The following is a 21,098-nucleotide window of genomic DNA, read 5'->3' on the forward strand; positions in this document are numbered from 1 at the left end:
AGTGAAAACTTGAAACGGGCGAGGTTTTGGCGGTGAGATGCACTTGTTCGCCTGTATCTTACGTTCAGCTTGCCACGAGGAATGCGTTGATTTAAGGTTGTTGGACGAGTACGTAACGCGTGTCGGAAGCGGTCGGGTGGTGCCCTTGACGCCGAGAGATGGTATAGCTGAAACTATGCGGCTATCATCCATAGTACTGACTTCCTACGTAAGAAATTTATGCTCACGTCGTACATAGGTAAAGAGGTTGTGTTAATATATACTCCTTACCTGCCCAGTCGTACTACGGTGAGATGATCGGGGATCGGGTACCTTAGCAGTCATTTATATAATATAAGAGACCTTGGATTCATGAGTTTGCAGAGATGACTAAGCCATGCAATGACCTTAAAAGCCGAACATGCATTAGCCCTGCCGTGGCACATTCAAATTCTTCCCTGCATACATGCGATGCGTGGAGAATCGCTAGTTGACCTTTTATTAGTCTAAAGTCCAAAACCGAGAGGCTCAAATCTAGAGACCATCATATCTTATTTGCCAGACAACCAGATGAATACCAAGGTCGAAGTATAGGAACTCACATCCTATTCAGGTAAGCAATGCGGCGCCACTCGCGTCATAAGGCTCTCAGCCGATGCTGTGGGTAGCATGCTATACACACCGTCATCTCAAGCACCCCGGTAATACCCCATTGCCCCTTACTGATGAACTGATGAATCGCATTCGTGACTAGGCACGCCCACGTACTTGCAAAAACCATAAAAGCTCATTGGAACCCGCTGTATAATGACCTGTTCGTGGCTGGTCAATATTACGCTCGTTTGCGAGTTTCACTGCGCTGGGCGATGCCAGTGACCCATATGTCCCTGTCAAGCTAGAGTAGCATCGCCTCGACGTACGGCACAGCTGCGGCAAAGGTCGACGAATAGGCCGATCTTATCCCACATCCGACCGTCTCGGCGCCCGGAGAAGTTGCCGACAGTGACCTTCTTTGTTGTCTACGGATTCTCTATCTTCGTCATATTCCCCTACACCAATGGCATGTCCAAGAAAAGACACAGCCAATGATAAAATAGCCGAATGTGATATAGTATCTTTATATACCTTTATAACTCGGGATTCTTTTACCAGAGCAGGACGACGTCTAATCTGGACCTCTTAGTGAATATTAACTTCGTATCACCATGGGATTAATCGAGACAGCCTTGGACTATGTGTCCATCCGATTCGTACTCCTTTTCCTCGGTGCCGTTTTGGCGCTGCGGATGGTCTATAACAGTATCGATGAAAACAATCGACTGCGACGACTAGGTGCGCCCGGCGTCACTAAAGTGAAATCCGCCTTACCGTTCGGTGCGTATCTCCTTCCCCTCACCTTCCTTTCCTTTCCCCTCCCCCCTAATCCCTAGCCGTCTAACAAGCAAGACAGGCCTAGACGTAGTCATCGGGCAAGTCAAGGCGACCATGAACCACAAGAACTACGAGTTCTTCCTCTCGCTGCTCGGCGACGCGCCCTTCTACACCAAGGAGTCGCGGCTGCTGCGCCGGCGCATCGTCATGACCGCCGAGCCGGAGAACATCAAGGCCGTGCTCGCGACGCAGTTCGCCGACTTCGGGAAGGGCGCGCAGTTCCACGAGGAGTGGAGCGAGTTCCTGGGCGACAGCATCTTCACCACGGACGGGCCCCTGTGGCACACCAGCAGACAGCTGCTGCGCCCGCAGTTCTCGCGCGAGCGCATCAGTGATCTGCATTGCTTCGAGAGCCATCTGGAGACTTTCTTCAAGGCGGTTGCGAACGGTGGCGTTCTGAACGGCAAGGACCAGGTCGTCGACTTCGAGGCGGGGAACGGCAGGCCCTTCGATATTAGCGAGTTGTTGTTTCGCTATACGCTGGACGTGGCGACGGATTTCCTGCTGGGCATGGATACGCAGTCTCTCACGTAAGACCCCTATTCTACTTACTTACCTGCCTTACCTACCTCTTTTGTCATAGTATTGCAGTAAGGTAGAAATAAGGGCTCACTAACACACCCCAGCACCCCCCGCCAGCCCTTCGCCGACGCATTCAACGAAGTCCAGCGCATGCAAAACATCATCGCGCGCGCGGGTCCCCTCCGCGCCTTCGTATCCATGAAATCCTTCCGCGCGGGCCTGCAAGTCGTCAACGAATTCTGCAACATCTACATCGACCAAGCGCTGCGCCTATCGCCGGAAGACCTCGCGTCGAAGACCAAGTCCGACCAGGGCTACACCTTCCTGCACGAGCTCGCCTCCTTCACGCGCGACCGCAAGGTCCTGCGCGACCAGCTCGTCGCCGTGCTTCTCGCCGGCCGCGACACCACCGCCGCGACCCTAAGCTTCGTCTTCTTCGAGCTCGGGCGCCACCCTGACATCGTACAGAAGCTGCGGCGCGAGATCGGGGGGCAGGTCGGTTGGAACAGGACCCCGACGTACGCCGATCTGAAGAATATGCGCTACCTCCAGGCCGTCGTCAGCGAGACCCTGCGCTTGTACCCGGCCGTCCCGTTTAACGTGCGCACGGCGCTGAGGGATACCACGTTGCCGAGGGGCGGGGGGCCGGATGGCACGGCGCCGCTGCCCGTGCTGAAGGATACCGCGATCGCGTACTCGACGCTCGCGATGCAGCGGCGGTCGGATTTGTACCCGTCCCCGTCCCCCGACACGCCAGAGGGAGAAAAACTCGCGGACCCAACAACGTTTAGTCCCGAGCGCTGGGCGACTTGGCAGCCTAAGCCCTGGCAGTATATCCCGTTTAACGGGGGCCCGCGCATCTGCATCGGGCAGCAGTTCGCGCTGACGGAGATGGCGTACGTGCTGACGCGCATTTTTCAGAGGTACGAGAGGGTCGAGAGTTTCATGGTCGGCGAGCCGAAGCTCAAGGCGGAGATCGTGATTCAGCCTGGCGACGGGGTTACGGTGGCGCTTTGGGAGGCTGGGAAGGATGGGAAGGGGAGTCTGTGAGGTTAGGGGGTTTTGTGTATATAATTACTTTCCTAGGGACGGTGAGGTACGGTCTCCTAATATGAAATACTTACTACCTAGTTACGATATGGAAATAGTTGTGTATGGGTTTGTTTGTGAATACCTGCATAGGTATCGGCAACCTATATTTACGAATACATTTTCTGTGTATGAAAGAGCTTTCCGTGCTGTTGAGTGCTGATAATCCCATGGTCCCCAAAGGCGAGCCGTCAACTCCATCTACACGTTTACGACGCCGGGCTAACGTAATCCGGGCCAAGATCCGTGGATATTAGTTGGTTTTCTCAAAGTACTGGCCTAATAATTGGTCGGCTATAGCGCCGTAGTTAGCTGCTCCTCGAACCTATTATCCTATTCGCCAGTAGGTTGCGTTAGTTGAAAGCCCCAATGGCTTCACTAGTGCCTTGAGATAGTCGTCAGAATTAAATTTTTCATAGACCACTTGAAATTATTTTTGCATATTTTGCTCGACTTTAATCTCGTTATAAATCGATTCACCAAACTGAGAACGTTTCTACTTTGAGCATGGTCCATTGTATCTTGACTTCTTTCGTGTCCTAAAAGGGGTGTAGGAATTAAGGGGTAACTACCTAGTCTATTAGGCCATGAGTTTCCATCCACTTTTCTACCCTATCTTCTCGCTTGTCTTGCCTATAGTAGTATGAACTCTCCTTTCTATTCAAACAATAGATATTCAGAGCCTCTTAATAGGTGAGAAATGAAGTATGAGTTCTACTTCGTCGAGACTAGAATATTCATAGAGTACCTACATGAAGAAGGCAGACTATTAGAATGAACAGGACTTCAATCTAATAATACGTAAATAGGCTCCAAGCTTCTCATCTATCGAGCTCCTTCGCGTTACGAACTACTAGTATTATGATGAAGGTGTGTAAATGTACCTGGTTATTTTTATTTTGAAGGGAATAGTCAAATATGAGATCATTATATAGAAGCGAAAATAAATTAAACTGATCTTTTTTTCTATTGTTACCGTAGTAAGTGAAGAATTAAGTATCCCAGTAACGTCAGTATACCATCCATCGCCCAGTTCCTCCGCAACTTTAACCTAGAGAGTGTTGAACGCAAACTCGTAATCAACTTACCTAAGAACCACAAGCCGCCCCCCTATAATCCAACGGACACCATTTTATTTGTTCCACTCAGTAATCCAATCATCCATTTTATTCAGTGCGTACCTAATTTGGGATTTCTATATATCGAGTATCATAGTAGCTATTATCGGCGATCCGGCCGCTAACGAGGGTGGTAGGCAGTGCCACGCTGTGTCAAACTTGGGGGAAGACGAAGGGAAAGAAACAAAGCCAACCGTCATGAGATCATAATACCGGGTTGAACCGGCGGAGCTGGTGTACATTGTCTGGTCCTGTGCAGGCAATTTTGGAGATAAGTTGAAATCGCTTTAACACGCGTTTGGGTAAACTTACGATGAAGGCACTATTGATCACAGCCCAAAATATAGCTCTTTCTCGTCGATCGAAGTAAAAATCGTCTCGCGCTCACGCTTCTCTCTCCCCGAGATCCAGCGGGCTCCGGCGTGCCCGAAGAAGCTACCGACCATAGCTGCGCAGGACGCCCACGGCACGATTCCCAGCGTGATCCTATTGGCGCTCGCCCCTATCCCCCATCCGATACAGACAGCCCAGGTAATAAATATTAAGAAGATGACGGCTTGATACTGATCTTGGTTTCGGCGCCGGTGGACATATGAAGAAAGACAGCATCCCAACACCAGGCAGGAGCCGAGCGCCAGTCCCGGAGATACGTGTTCAGGGAAAATGAATCGTATTATTTGAAATACAGATTGGACGGGAGACTGGGATATTGGTATATCCTGTCAGCACGGAAGTTGGCCAGAGAGTAGGGAAGAGAAGTAGACACGGACATCGGCATCTATAGAGAGATCCTCTAGAGACGATTCTTCCTGGACGATGTAACAGGTGGTGACACAACTACAAGCAATGGCTGGAACTAGCTCGACTAATTGTGATAGTGGTGATTCTTTGAAAGTCGATAGGTTTGGTTTGAGACAGACCCGGTCTCCGGAGAGTTCGAAAGAGTGCCATGACGCCGAGTACATCTCAGTAATTCAAGAAGGAATATAATAGCGGGTGAAAAAGCAAACGCTTTCACACATATAAAATATCTTATTCGAGAATCGGGATAAGGTGATGAGAAACCGCTGGCAATGGCCTGCCTATCCTGATCCTTTTAGCTTAAATTCGAGATAGAGCAATCTGCCCCTATGTTCGACTCCAGACCAGCAAGTACATAGGACATTCCTGGATTGTGCAGTGGAATCCAGGAAGGCAGGCTGGGTCTACCGACAGCCTGACATATCTCGTAACACACCATTATATATTGTTGAAGACGTAGTGTTACTATGCATGGTATCAGTCAGGCTGCGAGAGGCGCAGCGAGTTGCATGCCTACTCGTGAACTTAAGCCCCGACGCTAGGCTAATTGCGAGGCAGTATGATGCCTTCATCCAATAGGGTCCTTACGACATCCTATGGAACTTTTCGGTGAATCTCTTTTCGGTGAGTGCTTGTTGGAGATCAGTAGTTAGGCGAACTATGCGAACTACGTCCAGGGGTAAAAAATACCACATATGCACCGCCCTAGGTTGTTCAAGAGCATTCTTGTAGCACGACAGTAGGAAGACTGCCCTAAGCATTGGGCTTTCATGCAGCAACACTTATTAAATCAGTTGAAGCAGGCTCGCTCGATCGCTTCTTTATAGAAGTTGCTCGTACTGGGTAACGGTTGGTAAGAGAATAGCAACATTTATTATAAAGTCTTTGAGATAGAACTTGCTGATATGTTAGATTTAGTCCCGTTCGTTTCGAGCTGGCCTGGGTTTGTTTCCTCGTCCATTCTTTGTCAGCAACATCGACGGAGTACAATTATCGAATTTCGGTCGTGCCTTGTGTTTTCAATATGGCTACCGTCCGCAGCCTTGTGGCGACGCCTGGCCATATCGAAAAGAACGAGACTAAATATATGCATATCTGCAGAGTGCTGTCTCAAGGCTTCATGATGGGCGCCGCTATGTTCCTGCCGGCAATCAACCAATATGGGACCAGCTTCTACAGATATCTGTAGGGTGTCTCGCTCCTCGTTGCCAAATTTGAGTTCTGCTGACAGAGTCAGAGTTATGTGCATTTTTATAGTTGCGACATGCATCCATGTTGGTCTCAACTGGGAAGAATTCAAAAGGCAGGTGATGCACCACTTCATACCTTCAAACGCAGGGCTTATGAGTCACCAGATACTTCCGTCTTGCCCTGGTTGCAATTATCTTGCCTTCACTCGTTACGCTGCCTTACTCCAGGACTTCGATATATTTGTTGCTTGATCGTCTTCCGATCTTGATAATATTGACGGGTCTCTGCATCAAAGAGTTCTCTAGGTTCGTACATCATCCAACAGCCAAGACATCAGACAACTCATGCGGAATAGGTTACTTAGATGCCTGATGCCAGATTCTAGGTTTGTACCACCAGACGTGGTCCCCAAACCTAACGATGACTCAATCATCCCTATACCCGATCGTGACAACAACTTGTTCGCCCACATGAGGGGCGGAGAAAGAGAGCATTATAGTGCACCGAGTCAGGTATCGTCGGACATCTCGTTATCAAACGTTGGACCCGGAAAATTACCATCATCGTGTGATACGATGACGCGCAAGTTCTGGACTGACGACTTGGACCCCATTCACGAACGCGGAGGGGATGTTGGACACAAGAACGAAGGTTAATATAGTTAAGATGGCCCTTGTCTTGCCGATAATTCAAAGCTGTCTTCTAGAGCCTCTCGACAACTTCTCACTACGTGGGATGGCTGGCGTGGTCCTAGCAGTCTTCGTGCCAGCGCTGATCTCCCTCGATAGGGCATACGTCTCTATACTGGGTCGATCCCCGAGCGTCAACGGGAAGACAAGAATGTATCGGCTGACATGGGCCATACTATGGGATGATCTGCTGTGAGTTTATTTCTGCATGCCCATATTCCTTTGGATGCTGCGCTAAGTATTGTGTATGTAGGGGGTGCTCTAAAGCAGAACACCGTCTCTACCGGGGCTAATTAAAGAGTCTGCTACGATGCGCCGAATAAGTTGATATTAGCTTGTAGTATTCTTATTTGCTTTCGCATTAACAAGTTAATCCTGGCAGACACTTTTGTTACCTTCGGTAGAGATGGGGTTGAAGGACTGGGATATCTGCGGAGCTGTTGTATCAGAAGGAAAGGTCTAAGACGCGAAGGTATATAGTATTCAGGCTTGATTCGTTCCAAGTCTAATATCTTTCCTGGGCTGCTGGGTATTCCGTTGTTGATGGCATGATACTACTATAGAAGCAAGGGAGAAAGTAGGAGGAAGAACTAAACGATGAGTAGGATCATCTTGGGTAACCAGGAAGCTTGTACTTAGTCAGGATTCATTCAACGTCGATCTCCTCGAACAGCATTCTCTAGTAAATGAAAGGGCGGAAGAAGAACAAGGAGATGACGTTAGTTTAATATTAATAAAATCTCTTGGATCTCGATAAACTCTCTAGGTACGTAATGTGCCTTCCCGGCCGAGTCCAAAACATCGGGCCAAAACCTTAGACATCGGTTTTGAAATTCCTGGGCGGTCGGCTCACGGCTTCCAAGCTTCAGTCTCCAGCCACCTTAAAAATCCCTTCCCAGCCACATGAATTTGTTCGGGGCTACTGTTTGGACCCACTATAAATCAGACGCTAAGCTATATAGAGTAAGAGTTAGCCGTGCCAGCCACTTATGTTAGCGTTTATTCGCGTCCACTAACAGGTTCATTTAAGTCGAATTGACTTTGGAGTGGGGCGTCACCAATTACATCTCGACGTTGCAACGGTAAAACCGCCAACTTATCATATGCCGTGGAAACATCCATCTCACCTACGCACACCTTGCTTTGGCCAGCACACACTTACATGTTCGTATTCTAGTGTAGTTGCAGGCCCTGTCATTCCACCATGTTCTATTACCTGGCGGTAACTCGGCAGCTTTTTTTTTTCTTTCTTTCAGTAGCCCGAGATGACGACGATACGTCGACGTAGGGTGGCACATGGGCCATATGTGCGCCATGATATATTGGGTGGTTGGACTTCACTTCACCACGACCCTTTCCCAAGCTTCTTATTACCCCTACCAGCTGCCTGCATGACTTTTGTAACCTGAATATACATTTCTTGCCTTTTTTGTAACTATTCTTGTGCTTCATAGCATTGTACATACATATACAAAATACTAGCAGATCAGTCCGGATCTGTGTGATTCTACCCGAGACCTTGCTTCTGCATCCGTGTAACGATCTACCCCGAGTACCGACTCAGGCTTTAGGAATTCGCGCCTCTGCATCTTCCCATCTATACCGTTTTGACATCCCTACAGATGCATATCCGGACAGTGATGGCTTCGCCATTGAGATATGTCGCAGCCGCGGCTGCTCTGCTCTCAGGTAGAGCTATAGCTCAGACGTACTCGTCTTGCAATCCTCTACAGAGCTCCTGTAAGTTGATTCTTCCCCATTCCTCCTAGGTTCCTCTTCAATGGCTTACCCCTCACAGCTTGTCCCGCGGACACCGCCCTTGGCATGGCCATCGACGTCGACTTTACGCAAGGGGAGGTGAACTCGTTCACATCCTCAGGCGGCACTCCCACATACGGCTCGGACGGCGTAACCTTCACAGTTAGCAAGAGCGGTGACGCACCGCAACTTACCTCCGTCTTCTACATCATGTTCGGCCGAGTCGAAGTCAGCCTGAAAGCCGCCCCGGGCGCCGGTATCGTGTCGTCTTTCGTGCTGCAATCCGACGACCTAGACGAGATCGACTGCGAATGGCTAGGCGCCGACGCGACCGAGATGCAATCCAACTATTTCGGAAAGGGCCAGACTACCTCCTACAACCGCGGGCAGTTCCACGAAATGGGTAACAACCAGGACGGCTTCGTTACATATATAATAGATTGGACGAGCGACAGAATTATTTGGACTATTGACGGAACGGTGGTGCGGACGCTTACATCCTCGGATGCCGAGACGAACCAATACCCTCAGACACCGATGAAGATCAAGTTTGGCGCGTGGTCCGGCGGCGATCCCAGCAATGCCGAAGGCACGATCGAATGGGCACGCGGTCCGACCGATTATTCTCAGGGGCCGTTTAGCATGAGCGTAAAGACTCTCAAGGTGACCGATTACAGCACAGGCTCATCCTACAGCTATGGTGACACATCCGGTGACTGGACGTCTATCAAGTCTGACGGAGGTTCGATCAACGGCAACTTGGGTAATGCCGGAACGCTGACCACCACCGCGGTTGTTAGCGGCTCAACCTCGACCGGATCAGCTAGTGTTCCCGCTGGGGGTATTGGCGGTACGAGCACCGACAGCGCCGACTCCAACCTTCCTTCCGGTTGGAGAATGACGTCGGAGGGAAAGATAGTGCCAAATAGTTCGACTTCTTTACGTATGTTGCAACCATTCCCCGTTCTAGACCTTCTTAGACCTTTTCAAACACGAAACTAACATGCAACTATTTAGGTCCGGCTTATCCCTTCCTCTTCATTTTCAGCCTCTGTGCCACGCTCGCTGCTCGGAGGTTCTGGCCTTGAAGCATTATCTTCATAACCCTACGAATATGAGCAGCAAGATGAATCTTTGATCTTGCTGACTTCATAGATATCTCACGACACTGGACTCGATCGATCCCGAGGAGCCACACCGGAATTGCTTGGCCACAACTTTGTTGATCTGAGACCGCACAAACAATCGAGAACGTTATTGGATGCGTTGAGATATTCAATCGACCGGTTGGCCCTCGTGTTGCGATGGCTATTCAACATCCTAACACAGCTTGGGGAGAGTACAGCAAGTAGTACTTTAAAAACGGATGTTCTACGGGTTACCGGCAACCTGTTTGAATAGGTTCCTATAAGATTAGTGCAACGCCGTCACGCACTAGCCCCAAAGCCAAGAGTCATCTCACCAACAGCGACAGCACCAAATAGGATCGTATCCTATGCAAATTTGGACAAGATTTTGGATGTCAACATATAGGGCTCATATCCTAAGATTTCTGTTGGGTGTATAAAGAAGGAACTAATAAATGTGTAATAGAAATTACGCTCAGGCATGATAAGGAGTTTTTGGTTGAGCTTGGGCAAACAATGGCGCATAGCATGGAAGCAAATGTTGAGGACGAATCTGAATGAGGTACGAGGAACCACTATAGATAGAACATGGCAAGGCATCATAGATAGGGCGTAAATTTTGACATAGATTTAGTGGTAACGCCTATTACGAAGACACATGGCACTCATTACCTTATTATACACAAACGTAACTCTTATCCAATAATTCAACGTGCCCACTTTCGAGCAGACGTGGACGTTGTCATTGACCAAAGGCGGATATGGCGAATATGGCGAATATATATGGGCAGTTGGTAAGATTTGGCGAGAGTTACGAAATAGAAATACAGCGTACCACACACGACCTAAACCGTAATTGATAGTGCGCAATTGGGTGATGGGATTGGTCGGCTGAGGCCGGCTATAATCGGCCGGGGATCCACGATCGTAACCCCCCGTTATCGCACCGAGGACCCGTGATACGGAGAACAAAGGGTAGCTGCAGTCACAACTACGTAGCATTTACTCCTAACAAAGATTTATATAAGAATTAAGATTTAGACGTATCATATTCAAAATGATTAATATACCGAGGCTTACATTTTACAGACAGATACATGTACAAAACACAATAGGGATTAAAAGGGGTATTTCGTGTAACAGAATGGCAACTAGCACACTCTCATCCGTCTCTCACGTCCATCAGACTCAGACTCAACCTCATATACTCACCAATGGTTCAACCCGTTCATTCTCCGCCAGCTCTCCGAGTCAACAACCCTCAAACGTCGGAAATGTAGGGTTCGCCGAGCAGGATACTATCATAGGCAAGCAGGCTCACGAGCCGTTGACCGTCGATGGCATCAAAGCGCGGAGGGCGAAGGCCGGCAAGCTGATCGCTCCCACCGCCTCGTACTCGGATAGTGATATGTTCAAGTCTCCCGTGAGACCCACTCCCTCCTTTCTCATATCCGACTTAAGTAGTATGAGTTTTGATCTCACTGACATGTCATATATGACACGATATAGCAAGCCTTCGACAAGCCCAAAGCAAAACGATGGGACCGTAAGTTACCTTACCCATGCCCCTCACCCACTTACCTCCCTACCCCTTTACCCAACATCAACATAGGTACACCCATCCTAACCTCCAGCAGACCTCCTAACCGAAGAATCCCGGGCCCGCAAGCCATGCGCACTAAAACAAGCAGCCAAGCACCTCAAGAAACCCGGCCTAATCTCCCTAGGCGGGGGCCTACCCTCCGCCTCCAACTTCCCCATCGACCACCTAAGCATGCACGTGCCCGCGCCGCCCTCCTTCGAGGGCGGCGACGCGGCAACAGCGGAAGCGGGCAAGTACGACGTAGCCAAGGACGAGAACGGGGGCGTGTACGACCTCGCGATCGCGCTGAACTACGGGCAGAGCATCGGCTCGGCGCAGCTGCTGCGCTGGGTCACCGAGCACGCCGAGCTCGCGCACGCGCCGCCCTACGCCGACTGGCGCTGCGCGCTGACCATCGGCAGCACGGGCGCGCTCGAGCAGGCCTTCCGCATGTTCTGCGATAAAGGGCGCGGCGACGCCGTCCTGACCGAGGAGTACAGCTTCTCGACCGCGCTGGAGACGGCGGCGCCGCTCGGGATCAAGGTTTTTGGCGTCAAGATGGATGGCCAGGGGTTGTTGCCCGAAAGTATGGATGAGATTTTGGAGGGGTGGGATGAGGAGGCGAGGGGCGCGAGGAAGCCGGCTGTTTTGTATACGGTGCCGTCGGGGCAGAACCCGACGGGCGCGACGCAGAGCGCGGAAAGGAGGAGAGAGGTTTATGATGTGTGTCGTAAGCACGACGTGTACATCATCGAGGACGAGCCGTACTACTTCCTGCAGATGCAGCCGTACACCTCGCATCCGCCCTCCAACCCGCCACCGCACTCCGACGAACGCGCGGAAGTAAAACCAATCCCGCACCCGGAGACCGTAGAGCAGTTCCTCAAGCAGTTGATTCCCAGCCTGCTGAGCATGGACGTGGACGGGCGCGTGATGCGGATGGACTCGTTCAGCAAAGTTGTCGTTCCCGGGTCGCGGACGGGCTGGATCACGGCGAGCGAGCAGATCGTCGAGCGCTACATCCGGCACGCCGAGTGCTGCAGCCAGGGCCCGAGCGGCATCTCGCAGATCCTCATGTACAAGCTCGTCGACGAGACCTGGGGCCACGAGGGCTACCTCCGGTGGCTCATGCACCTGCGGCTCGAGTACACGCGCCGCCGGAACACCATCCTCGCCGCCTGCGAGGAGTACCTGCCGCGCGAGGTCGTCAGCTGGGTGCCGCCGGCCGCGGGTATGTTCGTAAGTATCTCCCTCCTACTTCTAATTGTACTTCTACGTACCGGATTTTAACACTAACGCTCCACCACAGCTATGGCTCCGCGTAGACCACACCCAGCACCCGCAAGCCTCCACGAAATCCATCCTCGAGATCGAGGAGGACATCTTCAACTCGTGCATCGACAAGGGCGTCCTCGCCATCCGCGGCTCCTGGTTCCGCGCCGAGCAGGACGTGCCGCCCAGCGGCCTCTTCTTCCGCACCACCTTCGCCGCCGCCTCCGAGGACGACATGGCCCGCGCCATCGAGCGCTTCGGCGCCGCCGTGCGCGAGAGCTTCCGACTCGCTTCCGATTAAACCTGTGTTAGAAAAGAAACGAAAAAAAAACCCCCCGGGGGAGAGATCGGTAACGGGAATGCGGAAACGTCTGTCGGGAAAATCGGGATTCGGGAACTGAACGCTGGAAGTGGTGACTGTATTGTTTAGGCATCGAACAACAGCACATAGCTAGATGAAGCTCATTGGGAGTTGGTGTTAGCATGTTATCGTAGCATTTACCCCTTACCTAACTAAATAGAGGTTCCGCATGAGACGGATAGCCTCTTAAGGGCTTGTTGGTATGAAGTTGGAAGCCAAATCCACCTTGTACGTTCTTGTTTATGCGCGACGTTGTGTGACATGATCGGTCTTCTACAGCCAGCCACATTACCTCAATGCCGCCTACTTGTCCGCCCTCAATACCTAGTATAGGTAACCTACTACTTACAACATGTCAAGACCAATCTATCATGCATATCACTCAAGCAAAAGCGCCATAGGACTAGGAATTAGTAATGCATTGCTTTGTATTTCTTCTGCCTAAGATGATTACATCTCGCGCAAAGTTTCGATCCGAACTGTCGCCAATCCGGCTGCTCACTACCCCTTAGAATGCACCGCACCGCGCCATGCTGAATACCTGGTCCGATCCGATCATGCACGTTGATCGTGGCAGGGTCATGCCTTTTTCTCGCCCCCTTAGTGAATCTTAAACCCCATCCCACCCCCAAATCACCTTGCCAACCGTTTCTCTTGTCTAGTCTTAAATAATCAAACGTAAACGATCAACAAGGTGGGTATGTGTTAATACAAGGAATATGGATGATCCAAGACCCTCCTTAGAATTCCCAATGGTCGTCGTCCTCCACCGACTTGATAGCCCAATTGAACTTCTCACGCAAAGTCTTAGAGAAGAACTTCTCAATAGGAACATCAAACTTCTTTGCGAAGACTACGGTGAGACGAGGATCAATATAATTCTAGATTGAGAATGTTAGTTTCAAATTAGAGAAGATAACCACGTTTGGAATGACTTACGATCTTGGAGGTGCCTAGAGCGACCTCCTTGTTGCCATCACGGTCGGCGGCCTGGAGTTCAAGGGTTCGTATGCGTTCTTCGATCTTCTGGATGTTTCCTTCAATTTTCTCGACCGTAGGGCCTCGTCCTTCGGCCTCAACCTTCTTAGTCTTATTCTCCTTCTTGAACTTCTTTGCCAGGTCATCTGCAACCTGAAGGCGCTCCTTGAGCTCCTTATCAGGCATGATTTTCTCTCCATCTTCCTGACGCTTCTGGTTGTCCTTCTCAAACTTCTTCTGTATCTTGGTTCGTTGCTCTTCGACGAGGAAGTTTTGGTGCTCTAGAATCCAAGCTTCGTCGAGCTCTGGGTCCTGCTCGAAGAAGTCGGCTCCCTTCTTCTTTTTCTGCTTCGGATCGACATCCAAGAGCATCATCTTGTTCCGCCACTTCTGGTACTTAAGACCCTTGATACGATCACCAAGCTTCTCCATTTGAGCTTCGTGGCTTGCTCCAACGGTACGCTTGTGGTTACAGAGAATGGCCACTTCACGATTGCAATCGTTATACAGCTTGATCTTCTCCGCCATAGTTGCACTGGAAACCTTCAAGTCCCTGAGCAGATTCGACATAGTGTAAGAAGCATTGTAAGTACGGAAGACCTTTGCAGTTAATCCTTGCATGTAAGACGAGAGATGCTTATTTAGCTGAGTAGTGGTAAGACGGTCGAAGATGTCGTCACCCTCCTTCTTCGGGGGTTTCTTGAAGACTCGCAAGTTCTTGAATACTTGTCGGTCAACGGTAACTTCGTCATAGAACCTGATACTGTCTTTACCCAAGAAGTCGAAGATGACTGTGTTGGGTTCCCGGAGCGTGACATGTTCGTATTTGAGAGAGCAGCAACCAACAGTCTCGGCTTCGTTCTCGGTATCCTTTTCATTACCAGCTCTCAAGGCAAACTTGTCGATCAAGTACACGGCGGTAGCTCGTTGACGGTCAGCCATCGATTCTGCCTTGAGATCCTTGGTATAATCCTTGCGAATCTTTGCAATGTGCTTCTTCAATTCTCGAGCCTTCTCGAACTTCTTGAAGTCGCTTTGTCCTTTGACGGCACTGGTAGCTCCAAGCATGACATATTTATACGAGCCGTTGATGTTCTCTTGCCACATTGCTAACCATGTAGCCTTGTTATCATGCTGGACGGCTTTCCACTTGTGACCTTCGGGCGGCGGAGGGACCATCGCATCCTTCCCGATGTTGATAGTAATCTGCTCGGGTAGAACACGCTTCTTTACTTTACCAGTCTTAGGATGCTCACCACGACCACGGAACAGACCAGGAGGTTCGACTCGGAAGTTGCCAACCTTCTCTTTACGGCCGTCCCATTTGCAGTACATGTAAGGGGCCTCCGCCTTGTCTTTTTCGGCCTTCTCAGCTTTCTTCTCGGCGGCTGGACGGGCTTTCCTGGCCTCATTCTTAGCGTGATAGTATTCGAAGATAGGTTTGAAGTCTAGCTTGGCAAATTCCTTGATGTGAACCTTCTTTCCATGTCGATCTGTCGCGCCACCTGTTCGATCAAGGATCTCTGTGAAGTCCATGAAGAAATTTTTCTGGAATGTGGGGTTCTCGACGTTGTGAGTCGAATTAAGCATTGCACCAAAGAAACCGGCAACCTCCTCGGCCTCGACGTGGAGATTGACGGGGGTACCATCGTAAATGAGTTTGACGTTCTTTGGCAGAGGTTCGTACTCCGGAGGGAAAAGGACACCGTTGTGCTCAAGAGTAGTCCACTTGATGCTGTCATCTTCTTTCTTGGGAGCATCCCACCAGCGGTACTCTGCCTCCTCGTCCTCAGCCTCAGCATCTCCACCGGGTTCTACGCTCACTTCCTTCTTAACTTTCTTAGCAGGTGTCTTCTTGACGGGAGTGGACTTTTCGGTCTTGGCTGTGGTCTTGCCGGCAGCGGTCTTAGGCTTTTTACGAATCGGCTCATCGGAATCTGATTCTTCTTTCTTAACCCCATTGACCTTGCCCTTTCCGTTAACGCCGTTGGATGGTCGCTTTTTGCCCTTTGCACCTGCTAAGGGTAGGTCGTCATCCGACTCATCCTTGATGACTTTCTTCGGAGTAGGCTTCTTGGATTTAGCCTCGCTTGCACGGATAGCCTTGGCATCCTTCTCCGCGTTCTTCTCGATAGCCTTTCTTTTAGAAGCAAGTTTGGCATTCAGAGGCTGATCGTCGTCGGAATCTTCGGCCATAGCAGTTTCATCGGCAGCAGGTGGAAGCTTCCCTTTTCGCTTGCTAAGCACTTCGTCATCGGAATCATCGACCTTGACTTTCTTTTGGCGCTTCGCCTAACTCGTAGGTTAGTACGGATGCTCCAACTCTTCGTGTCACTGACCCGATCAAAAGGGAGGGAAACGTACCAGTCGACCATCTTCCGAATCGGACCCGTCCTTATAGTTCACATGGTTGATCGAAGCACGCGACTTGCGCTTTCCGTTGCCGTTCATATGGGGTGAGGCACCGTCGTTGACTGGTCCATTGCGAATGGACACGGGGGCGGGCTTCGCTTTGGTGGAAGAACGGGAATCCATGGCTTTGTCTTCGGACTTCGAGATAGTAGAAGATGAGACTATTAGATAAGAGTACGTTAGTAAAAGCGGAAACAAGAAGATATTCGAAGTTATGTAGACTCGAGTTCGTTGGGTGCATGAGGGAAAGAGCGTGAATTTGGCACGTCAAAACAGCGCGAAAAAGGCAGGAACAAAGAGTGTAGATCAAGCATGGAAGGAAAAATAGGAAAGAAAAAAAAAACTTACGTTGGCCGTTAGTACGTGCCAGAGGCATGTCGTCGTCAGAATAATCCGAAGACATATTGAGCGCGTGAGGTGTGTGAAGTCGGAAGTGTTCGAGTAGGCAAGTTGAAGGTTCGGATGGAAAATCCGATTATTTGAGTCGATGAAGTGATTTAGATGCGAATGAAGACGGCGCAAAGTAGGATTGGAAAGAAGATAATGCGATTTTAGAAGTGGTAGAAGGGTGGATTACACCGTAGTGCACCACCCCGATCTATGAGATGGGAAGTACAAGCAGGCAGGGAGGATGAAGAAAAGAGAGAAATGGTGAGATTAGAAGGGGGAAAAGTCAGAGACGATGAGTGAGGACTTGAAAAGAAGAAGGCTTCATTGGAAGTCTAGCCGTTAGCCACAGGTTGTGTCCGCAGTGGATCCTATTGGCCAGCTATTGTCCTGGTGAGTGGAGACGATGTACGAAAATGTACGTATTGGACTGGGTAGGAAGGATCCAAGAAGTCCAAAGAATGCCCCGTTGTCCGCGTTGCCCTGTTGCAGCAAGTATGCCTGTGCCTGGTTGCCAGGTGCCAAGTGGTAGTAGACGGGTAGACTTGTAGATTGGTAGATGGAAGGGAATGAAAAATTGTTAGTGAACCTGGATCAGTTCTGGGTCAGTTAGTAGCGCGGCAAAGACAAGTCCGAAAAGCCTACGGCCAAGATTAGGTAATGTGAATTAGGTGGGTCGAATTGAATTTGTCTTCAAAGTTTTGACTAACGAATCCGTATCCAGCTGGCACGGTTCAATGTTTGGTACAGGGTATGTACGTACAGACATACAGGGTGTTGCTCTGCACTACGCATGGACCACCTTTGCAATCGCACCTGCACTTTCGGTTGTTGAAGGAATATACGAAGTACTAAGTACCTAGAGAATACGACTAAGCCGAAGATTATCCGGTGTGGAAAGCGCAGTTCGGTCCGGGGAATTGGAAGCTTTTGGTGTGCAGAGTGGGAAAGAAGTGAGAGAACAATTGAACCTCATCAAAATAATTTGATCCGAGAGTCAACCAATCGATTGCGAATTCCCACCGCATCGCAATCAACTTCCTCAGAGGGCTCAGGATACGCCTTTACCTTCTAATTCTTCCAAGATGCTTTCGAGGGCGGCAAGACCGGCTCTGAGAGCTGGAGCTGCGGCTATTCCTGCTCGGTACGTCGGATCTTCTCGCGAGGTCGTGCTATGAGGCAATTCGCAGAATAGCGCCCAAGCTAGCTCCAAAACGCTGCAAGATTGTTCGTGGGGAAGGAGATTAGGAAAGAATATGTGCTAATAATTTGAATTGGTTCAGTACCGCCAACAATGGAGCTGCTGCTGGCTATGCTACCCTGCGAGAAATCGAAGGCCGTTTAAAATCTATCCGCAACATCGAGAAGATCACCAAAACCATGAAGATCGTGGCCTCCACCAAGTTGACCCGCGCCACACGCGCCATGAACGACTCCCGGAAGTACGGCCAGACTTCGAACGAAGTCTTCGAGTCCGCCGAGACCAAGCCCCTCGAAGGTGAGGGCAAGAAAGTCCTGTACATCGTCTGCAGCTCCGACAAGGGTCTTTGCGGTGGTATTCACTCCGGTCTTTCTCGTTACATGCGCCGAAACGTCTTGCTTTCCGACAAGCAGCCTGCCGACCTCATCCTCATTGGTGAGAAGTCGAGGGCTCAGCTGAGTCGTACGAACGCTAAGGACATCGTCCTCAGCTTCTCTGGCATCGGAAAGGACGTCCCCACCTTCGCCGATGCCCAGGCCATCGCCGATCAGGTTACGCAGCTTCCTACGGACTACTCCGACATCAAGATCGTGTACAACAAGTTCATCAACGCCACCAGCTACGAGCCCGCTATCGTCGAGGCCTTCTCCGAGGAAGCTTTTGCTAACTCTCCCAACTTCTCCGCTTTCGAGGTTGAGGAGGGCGAGTTGCTCTCTAACCTACGAGAATACGCCTTGGCTAACTCTCTCTTCTGGGCCCTCGCCGAGGGTCACGCTTGCGAGATCTCTGCCCGACAACAGGCTATGGATGTAAGTTTTGCCTCTGGGTTAAACATATCCCGTTTCAACGGTCGTATCACTAACGGTCCTTTTTGTAGAACGCCTCCAAGAACGCTGGTGAAATGATCAGCAAATACCAGATTCTCTTCAACCGTACCCGTCAAGCCGTCATTACCGGAGAGTTGGTCGAAATTATTACCGGTGCCACCGCTTCGGAGGACATGTAAAGTGGTTGATAGAAGAATAGATGGGGTAGTGAATGGTGAATAATCCAATCGCATCCCTTCCCTTTGTATCAAAGTACCCCAAGCAAGACCTCGGCGTTGCTGCCTTGGATGTATCAATTCCTCAATAAACAAGTTCCTCAGCCCTGCTTTACCCCCTTTACTTGTGATTCACCTGTCACTGCTGTTGATTGAGAGTGTTGATCTACGTTTGTGACCACGTAACATTCGGTCTTCATTGCATTGACTATCAACATTTACTGGGCTGAATGTTTATCTGAACTGGGCGTGAGTCACGGCGTTGCCCATCAAGTTGTTCATTACCACTCTCTTCAGACATCTCTACAGGCGTATGGCTCGTGTTACAGATAACCCGCCTGCGTCAGTACAGAACGGGTGTATTAGAGTCATTACTTACTAGATGAGCTTGATTCATCATGGATGGATATATGGTAGCTTTGCTCCCTATACCATTTAGCAATTGTGACTATCATCGAGTGTTTGAGTCTAGAACACACCTACCTGTCTACAAGCAAATACTATACTCTTTCACCTACAACTGTATACAATAGTTTACCAATCGCCCAGCTCACATGTTCAAACACAGGATAGGGGTGTAAAAATTTACTACTAATACCGGTGGACTTCTCAATGACACTTTCATGTCCTATGAGTCCAAGATACAACAACCCTCACAGGTTCTCCCAATGGTCTATAATGGTATAACGGACACAGAACGGAAATATATATAATCGACTCAACTAGGCGATTCAAAGAAGCCTCGTTGCCTTCTTATCCCCTTTTCTTGTTTATCCCTACCCAGTACAATAATACAACTCCAGAAGAGTACCTACCGAACGCACACCGGAATCCACAAGGAAAACAACAACCGCTGCCCACGTAATGCGCGTGTGATGAGTTGGCATGGGAACACTCAATCCTTCTGCAAATGGACGCAGCCTGGTCCGCACACATACATCGATGTCGAAATAAAGAACGTCGAAAAGAAATCTAAGAAAGTGTGTCCTTAGCCGAATATTTAGCATGGGCGCTTAGAGACCACATGCGTTTCTAGAAGTTGTACCCCTGGCATTACGAGGTTTAGTTCATCACAGAGCAGCTCAGATGATAACATTACCGTCTCGGGAAGAAGGCCTCCATCACACCGCGTTGTAGAGCTAAGCGGCTTAATATTGGGTCGCGCCCATCGACTGTATGCGAAAAGTAACCGTTTGGTAGCAAGACGCAGCATACCTAAAGATGCCGGGCACCCCGAAATCGTACTTCCTCACAAAACTTTCACATTGTGATTGCACTCTTTGCTCAGTTAGATAAACTGCTTCCTTCCAACGAGCCTCCAAGGCACCGGCCGAATACGGCCCACACAATGCCAGGAATGTCAGGACGCCGTCATGCAGAATTCAGGGCTGCGACAGAAGCAGCCGAAGCACACTGACTCAGCATGTGGTCTGACCAGAATCGAATACCGCAATCAAGCAAGCACGAAATGAGGCGCGTGCTCATCGCAGATCGCCAACGCCTTATTACCCACCGTCGCCCGGAGTTCTAGGACTGGGCCTTAGTTACATCGATTCCCATTGCTTTCTTAGAACAACGAGATGACATGATAAGGACGAAAGGATAGGAACAGGAATCCAGAAATTCCCTGGCCTCGTCGCTGGTCCGACTATGAACCAGTAGGCACACGGCTAGTTTTGCCTGCTTACGGACCCTACGCAACCTAGTGTGTCCTCGAACCGACCCGACCAACATAGTGGATTAGGCGTACGTAGCAAAGTAGGAGCGCATCATGAATAAGGAGGTTCGAACATGTCCCCCATCCATTCTCCTGCACAAGAATATTTTCATATCTAAGTTTTATAACCTCATGACGAACGAGCTCGTATAGCTTGCTGGCTGTCTCCGAGCAGTCAAACTACACACCAGTGGCCTACCGCCACCTCTAAAGGCTGAGACACCTCCGTCGCAACTAGATCGGACCGGCCACAACGTGTAATACGTTTCGTAACATAGTATCCTCCCTCGTCCTCCAGCCGAGACCCTGGTGGTCTTCCATACAAATGATGGCGCCCGAAACAGGGCTGTCGACGAAGCAAAGTCACTACTCCTTTTTACATATCCCATCATCATGGAGCAGTGACCAAGAAACTGGGGTAATAGCAACCTCCGAGAAGAT

At 50.0% G+C, this 21,098-nt stretch overlaps 7 protein-coding genes across 7 annotated transcripts; 5 read left to right on the forward strand and 2 right to left on the reverse strand.

Moving 5' to 3' along the window:
- Positions 1–436: 436 nt before the first annotated feature.
- On the forward strand, positions 437–3,163 carry F4807DRAFT_409027 (cytochrome P450 52A11). Its single transcript, XM_047996500.1, has 3 exons — positions 437–1,353; positions 1,430–1,940; positions 2,037–3,163. Exons 1-3 carry the CDS (start codon positions 1,185–1,187, stop codon positions 2,980–2,982), a joined length of 1,626 nt encoding a protein of 541 aa, XP_047858301.1. The 5' UTR covers positions 437–1,184; the 3' UTR covers positions 2,983–3,163.
- Positions 3,164–4,468: 1,305 nt separating this feature from the next.
- F4807DRAFT_456330 (uncharacterized protein) lies at positions 4,469–5,104 on the reverse strand (the record flags this gene model as incomplete). The annotated part of the gene is made up of 2 exons (XM_048000865.1): positions 4,469–4,840; positions 4,910–5,104. The coding sequence occupies 2 exons, from the start codon at positions 5,102–5,104 to the stop codon at positions 4,469–4,471; spliced, it is 567 nt and encodes a 188-aa protein (XP_047858302.1).
- Positions 5,105–5,833: 729 nt separating this feature from the next.
- Positions 5,834–6,511, forward strand: F4807DRAFT_199686 (uncharacterized protein). Its single transcript, XM_047993797.1, has 4 exons — positions 5,834–6,125; positions 6,180–6,243; positions 6,296–6,436; positions 6,510–6,511. Exons 1-3 carry the CDS (start codon positions 5,965–5,967, stop codon positions 6,380–6,382), a joined length of 312 nt encoding a protein of 103 aa, XP_047858303.1. The 5' UTR covers positions 5,834–5,964; the 3' UTR covers positions 6,383–6,436; positions 6,510–6,511.
- Positions 6,512–8,289: 1,778 nt separating this feature from the next.
- F4807DRAFT_199696 (glycoside hydrolase family 16 protein) lies at positions 8,290–9,702 on the forward strand. Its single transcript, XM_047993798.1, has 3 exons — positions 8,290–8,560; positions 8,619–9,521; positions 9,596–9,702. Exons 1-3 carry the CDS (start codon positions 8,443–8,445, stop codon positions 9,664–9,666), a joined length of 1,092 nt encoding a protein of 363 aa, XP_047858304.1. The 5' UTR covers positions 8,290–8,442; the 3' UTR covers positions 9,667–9,702.
- A 1,018-nt stretch (positions 9,703–10,720) lies between these two features.
- Positions 10,721–13,207, forward strand: F4807DRAFT_409060 (PLP-dependent transferase). The gene is made up of 4 exons (XM_047996501.1): positions 10,721–11,128; positions 11,215–11,251; positions 11,343–12,526; positions 12,597–13,207. The coding sequence occupies exons 1-4, from the start codon at positions 10,763–10,765 to the stop codon at positions 12,858–12,860; spliced, it is 1,851 nt and encodes a 616-aa protein (XP_047858305.1). The 5' UTR covers positions 10,721–10,762; the 3' UTR covers positions 12,861–13,207.
- A 116-nt stretch (positions 13,208–13,323) lies between these two features.
- Positions 13,324–16,995, reverse strand: F4807DRAFT_199764 (uncharacterized protein). The gene is made up of 4 exons (XM_047993799.1): positions 16,659–16,995; positions 16,263–16,471; positions 13,860–16,190; positions 13,324–13,801 (listed from the first exon to the last, which is right to left on the reverse strand). Exons 1-4 carry the CDS (start codon positions 16,711–16,713, stop codon positions 13,661–13,663), a joined length of 2,736 nt encoding a protein of 911 aa, XP_047858306.1. The 5' UTR covers positions 16,714–16,995; the 3' UTR covers positions 13,324–13,660.
- A 639-nt stretch (positions 16,996–17,634) lies between these two features.
- F4807DRAFT_409066 (ATP synthase F1 gamma) lies at positions 17,635–19,539 on the forward strand. The gene is made up of 3 exons (XM_047996502.1): positions 17,635–17,841; positions 17,981–18,707; positions 18,776–19,539. Exons 1-3 carry the CDS (start codon positions 17,783–17,785, stop codon positions 18,902–18,904), a joined length of 915 nt encoding a protein of 304 aa, XP_047858307.1. The 5' UTR covers positions 17,635–17,782; the 3' UTR covers positions 18,905–19,539.
- Positions 19,540–21,098: the final 1,559 nt, after the last annotated feature.

This window comes from Annulohypoxylon truncatum (genome assembly GCF_022578515.1).
Source record: "Annulohypoxylon truncatum strain CBS 140777 unplaced genomic scaffold F4807scaffold_3, whole genome shotgun sequence".
NCBI classification, from domain to species: Eukaryota; Fungi; Ascomycota; class Sordariomycetes; order Xylariales; family Hypoxylaceae; genus Annulohypoxylon; species Annulohypoxylon truncatum.